Genomic DNA, 6,000 nt, shown 5'->3' on the forward strand with positions numbered 1-6,000 from the left:
CGTGCAAAACCTACTTTTTTCCTCTTTAAGAATACTACCAGAAACAAATACACATAACTCTCAATTATTTAATTTAAACTAACATTATCCTAACTAAAGGATAACTTAGAAATATATGTTCAATGTTTTAAACACAGGTACACATGGGGGGGGGGGCTCAAGCTCATCTGTGTAATATCATTTACATAAGTAAACATGTTTCAAAATGAAAGACTGCTAAATGGATTGAAACTGCTGATTACATACACAAACTTGAAAGATTTGTATAAATCAGCAAACATTGTAATAACATTAATGCACACTGTAACAAATTCCTATTTGTAGCAATTTAAAATCACAAATGTAATTTTTAAATATTGGAACTGTTTGTCTTATTATCACTTGACAGTTGACTGATACTCTGAAATACTTTATAAATATTTTTTTATAAACATGTAAAGTTTATCAAAAAATGTGTAAACTACTTAATGGAAGGGAACATGCTAAGGTATCCTCAAGGAAATATATTAATTTCATATAATGCCAATTATGTAAATAAAGGCAAGAATAACACAATAATTTTTTTAAAAGGCATTAATAGAAAAAATTTTTGCATTGATCCAAGATCATGCAAACCAGAAACTCAGGTTAGCCTGGACTCCCTCCTCCTACCTTAGCCAAACACTTAATTTCATTTCTCCACTAATTTCTCTTATTCCCTAGTATTACTACTATAGCCTAAACCAATATTCTGTGTCTTGGACCCTCAAGGCTTGGTTGACCTCCTGTACTAAATAATTGGTTTTGTTTTTAAATTCAAAATGATGGTGTTCATTTGCTTCAGTGACTTCCCATAGGCTACTCAGGATGAAGACCAAAATACTTAGCAACAGATACTTGAATCCAGCCTAGAGATGCAAAGTTAACTACCAGCAGACTAAGCACTGATTTATTACATTACTTATCTGACACCTTCAGTGAGTGACATAAAATGGAGAGCACAAGCCTGTCCAGAGGGAGTCAGATTCCAACTGAGTGTTAGCCATCTGAAAATACACACTGGAGTGTGGATCTAGCCTCAAAATCTTTTAGGAAATATCAGAGATCCACTTTCACATGAATCTCCCACTCTGTGCATGCTAATAACTAACTCAGGTTTCTATGACTAGGGAATAGACAGCAACTGTAAGCCACATCTGCCCCTGTCTATTCACTTCACCTGGCCACACAACTACTATATGAGTCATTAAAACATTTCTTGCATCCTTGAGGATGCCAAGCCTTTTTCCCACCAGGACTCCCTTCCTCCCATCACTACACTTCAGTTAGCTTTCTTTCACTTCAAGTCTCAGAGCCCCTTCTCCCTCAATGAAACCTTCCTCTTCTCATTGCTCTCCACCTCCACGACAAATGCTAGACAGTCCTTCCCTAAATTCTGACTGCTCTGAGTACAACTTTCTAACTCCCCAAACCAAAAATCACCTATTAAATGTCCACTAACCTCTCCACATGGGAGGCTCCAGATGGGCAGTCTGAACAATATTTATTATTAACTAGTAACTTGGTTATAAAACAGTATAGTTATAAAATGTTCCTCTTAAAATAATTATCAAACTATACCTAGCATTTCAGAAACATAAAATGCTTAAAGCAGAGTCAGAATTATAATACTCCAACTATAACAAGTAATAATAACCTAAGATTTATTGGTAATTGGCTGAATGCTATGAACTATATTAAGGACTCTGCACATATTATGTCACTCAGTACAACCTGTAAAGTAGATGTCTCGGTCATACAGAGGAAAACAATTTGAGCTGATTAGAAATTAGCTCAAAAATCACACATTTTAGTCACTGAAAAACTGTAAAAATGACTAACTCCTGAACTTAAACCCCTACTAGACTAACTAATGCATTCATAAAGAAACACTAACCCAACAAGCAGCTCTTAAACACCATTAACAGGAAATATGGCCATGATTTGCTTCCAATCACCTAGTAAAGTGAGGTTCCTCACTCCTGTCCCTAGCCCTTAAACACACACACACACACACACACACACACACAATTTTTACCTTCTATATTACAAACACACAAAATAAGTATGATCTCAATGACAAATGATTCTATAAAAATACTTTCTGAATTATTCTTAATCAAGTCCATATTTACACATTAATTTGCTGTCATTTTAAATGTACACTTAACTTTAAATGTATTTGCTTGCTCAAAGTAAAATTACTCTTAATAAACTGTTTTCAGATGAGAGGAAACAACAACAAAATACTAAACAAAGAGAAATATAAATTGTTAATGCTGTGGAAATAGATAATACAGAGGTCCTTCGCTACTTGGACTCTCGACACATGAATTCGAATTGTCTGATTCAGTACCAAGCAAATGCAATATATATCATTTGCTTCCTATCCCAAACTAAGGATGCAGCTCACTAACCACCCCTCAGCATCAGAACTCTGTTTCTCACACCGAACTCAGGAACAACAATATATATCCATTCATTCATGGGCTATAAAGTATAAGGGTTGTTATTACAAGACTTAAATAGACCTTTTAAAATTATGCCATAAAATGTACACATCTACATTTTCCTTCAAATTTGTATTTTAACTTCAACCAATTGAAAATTCTTAACTGTCTAAATAGAAATTCATTAAGCTAAAAATTAGAAATTTCTATAAACTTTTGCCCATACAAAATATAAAGGAAGCTACTTATTAGTACATGGCGGTTGACCATAATAGCTAACTGACTTTAAAACATCACTGCTGTCAAAAGAGCTCTGATGCCAGCCTTAAATACATTCTTCCCCAAATGCTCATCAGATCTTATATACATACCATGGGAAATAAAGCTGTACAGAAAAACTGCTTTATTTTTTCAGGAGATATTTCCCAGATCAAATAAGATTTGTTTCCCTCAGTTACAAAGGCAAAGATTAAAAAAAAATTGAAAGTACCTAAGTTGAAATAGCAAAAAAAAAAAAAAAAAAAAAAAAAAAAAACCAAATTACAGAAAAATAGTATGAAACTATACTAGAAGTACTCCATAGGTAAACAAACAAAAGTAAATGAACCACCAGGCAAGCAATTATTAACTATGCTGACAGACAGAGAAAGCCCTCACTACAATAATGTATTGTCCCAATTATTTAACTGGGGCTCAAATTTTAACCTAGGCTTTTCAAAATCCTCACGCTTAAGTTCCACTACCAGTTTTCTACAGGGGTTCTATCTTTCAGGTGGTCTCACTTCAAATACATGATCCTTCCTCACACATTCGAGAATTTGCTCATGAGAAAAGAGACACGTTTGTTAAAAGTGAATTGCCTCCCAAGTCTCCTTTTAGGTAAAAATACAAAAATGACTTAAAGGCTTGTGCAAGCAGAGCTCCCATTTCATGACACACCCCCCCCCCCAAGAGCTCAGGTCAGATTAACTGACCAAATTTATACAAAGCCTATGTCTTACATTTAAAAAATACAAAAACAAAAAACAGAGCACAACCCTGGGTGAGCAAAGTCTAGCAGCTGTCAAGACTCAGTGACTTCATGGGATGGCAGAAAGACTGACCGCAACACGTCCTCGATGAGCGCACGCTGAATCTCCCATCCCCACTCACAGCTGTCCATAACAGAGGAGTCTGAAAACTAAGGGACTCTAGCCGGCTATGATTCCACTCAGCTAGCTATGAGCCCTCAACCTTTAACACTGACGTTTCACTGAAAACAACAGCAGCAAAAACAGAAAAAGAGAAAGCAGTGAACTGTTCCTTGCTCTACCAAAAGAAGAGAGCCTCAATTTGAGAGTACCAGAATTTAAGAAACAAACGAACCTGTGTCTGTGTTCGTCGGGCCCATGGATCAGGAAGACTCCGGGGTTTTTAGCCCCTTTGCCGGCATCTACGTGAGGAATTAACACATCTTCTAAGCCCAGATCAAAACGTTTGTGTTTTGAAGAGTCTGGAAGGAAGAAGAATGCCCCAAAACACAGGGTGATGAAGGCACTAAGAATAAGGAGAAGGATAAACTTCTCAGAGAGTCTCAAGGTAGCCCTGTGGTGTGGGAAGGAGGGCGGCCCCAGGTTCAGAGGTGGTATCCTACGACCAGACAGGGGCAGCAGCGCAGGGGTAGTCATCGTTTAGGCTCTTGGACGGAATACTTTATAAAGTTCTCATCTTATATCATACGTACAAGACATCGAACCGTTTTTCAAAAGCTTGGCAAAAATGGATAACTCAAACTCAATTTCCCTCCTGTCAAAGGATTGTTGTGCTTTTGCTTTTTTTTTTTTTTTTTTTTTTTTTAAACAAGGCCACCTCTTTCACGCTCTCCAATTACATCCAGAAACCCGGTTGACCTCCCAAGCGATCGCTGGTTCCTGTCCGGTAAGATCTTCTCGCCATTTGGCGCTCAGTGCCTCACCGGGTGATCGCCGAATGCCCTCTTCATTCCTGGAAGTGAAGCGTGCGAGCCACACTGCAGAGAAGCTGCAAGGTGGGTTCTGCCATGCCCGCGCCCCGGCGCGATGCTCAGAGGCGGCCACCCGCCCCGGTGGGCGCCCGGCGACACGCTCACTTGCAGCAGGTCGGTCCAGTTGATCGCGTCCGGAGCCTGCGCTCCACCGCTCCGCAACCTCCGCGGTTTCCGAGCAGCGGCGCCGGGCGCAGCAGCGGCGAGGCTCAGCCGGGGCCGCGAGGGCGACCGTGTCCCGAACACCTCAGCGCCCGCGCCCCGCGCGTTCTGTCAGGAGCGGAACTTCCTCCTCTGCCGAGCGGCCGCCCCCGCCCGGCTCCTCCTCCTTCTCCTCCTCCTCTTCCTCCTCCTCCTCAGCGAGCCCCGCCGCCCGCTTCCCGGCCGAGCCCAGCCACGGGAGCCGAGCTCCCGCGCCTCGGCGGCGTGCGAGGTAACCGGGCCGCGGCCCTCGGACCGACCACCCGGGGCCGGCGCCGGCTCATTCCTCGCACCGCCTGGGAGAGGCGGGCGGGCGGGCGCGCGGGGGCGAGCAGCCGCGCCTCGGGCGGGCGCAGGGCGGCTCCGGCTCGCTCCGGCTGGGCCGGGCCTCGGGTGGCTCGCACGCTCTCGCCGCCGGCGGTGCGGGTCCGCAGCCCGGAGCTGGTCCCTGGCCTCTGGAAGCCCGTGGGACGCGGGGCGGCTGCCGGGCGGACACCGGTTGGGTCGAGCGGAGCGGCGGCGGGGTGTGCGGGCCGGCCTGCCGCCCCGACTCGCGAGTGGGCGTCCCCGGGCGGCGGAGTGTGAGGTGCGCGCGCACGCTCCCGGCCGCCGCGCCCCTCCCCCGCCCGCCGGGCCGCTCGGGCCTGGCCGCTGCCGGGAGCCGCGAGCTCCCGGAAACCCCGGCGGCCAGACGAGGGGGACCGGGCGCCCGGGACTGGAAAGTGGCGCTGGGATCTGGGATTACCGGAGCTGACGGATTCCGGGGGCCAAGGCTGCCGCCTGCCTCGGTAACAGAGACTCGGGCCCGGGGTTTAACTGCAGAGTCTCAAACTTCCACGCGTTCTTGGGCACGCGAGGCTGGATGAAGAAGGTGGCACCAGCCACGTGCCGGTTCCGTGTTAAAATGGCAGCCTTGCCCTTTCAACTGGGTTCCTTCCTAAGGAATCCGGCTACCTGAGTAGGACTGGAGAGTCCCCATGGTTCGGTCCCTAGGACACGCTGTAGTCATCTTCACCCTCCCCGCCCCCAAAAGATAATAGAGATGAATGGGCGGGTGTTAAAAGGAAATATTGTTGAAGTTGAGGCTTAGAAACAATTTGAGTCAATTGTGTTATCTATGACATAGGGAAGAATCAGGTTGTGGTTTAGTATAATGGGTTTCATAGCAATGCATATGTATCTTGGATCCAATTTACTTTCAGCTTGTTTTTTTCTCTAATCTTAATATTTCCTTTCTGTTCTTGTACACATCCTCATTGGTGGCTGGTAATTGGCGAGGGGGCCTGTAAATGCAGGGGTGGGAAGTCAGCCCGAAAAACTCCATGTTCC

At 44.8% G+C, this 6,000-nt stretch overlaps 1 protein-coding gene across 1 annotated transcript in view; it reads right to left on the reverse strand.

Annotated features, from left to right (window-relative positions):
- The window catches only part of Man1a2 (mannosidase alpha class 1A member 2), a 107,602-nt gene extending 103,358 nt beyond the window's left edge, over positions 1-4,244 (reverse strand). The window contains exon 1 of the mRNA XM_051199212.1: positions 3,834-4,244. Coding sequence (XP_051055169.1) covers positions 3,834-4,135 — 302 coding nt within the window. The 5' untranslated portion in view covers positions 4,136-4,244. The remainder of the gene's footprint in view (positions 1-3,833) is intronic.
- Positions 4,245-6,000: the final 1,756 nt, after the last annotated feature.

Source organism: Phodopus roborovskii, unplaced genomic scaffold (genome assembly GCF_943737965.1).
Source record: "Phodopus roborovskii unplaced genomic scaffold, PHOROB, whole genome shotgun sequence".
Lineage (NCBI taxonomy): Eukaryota > Metazoa > Chordata > Mammalia > Rodentia > Cricetidae > Phodopus > Phodopus roborovskii.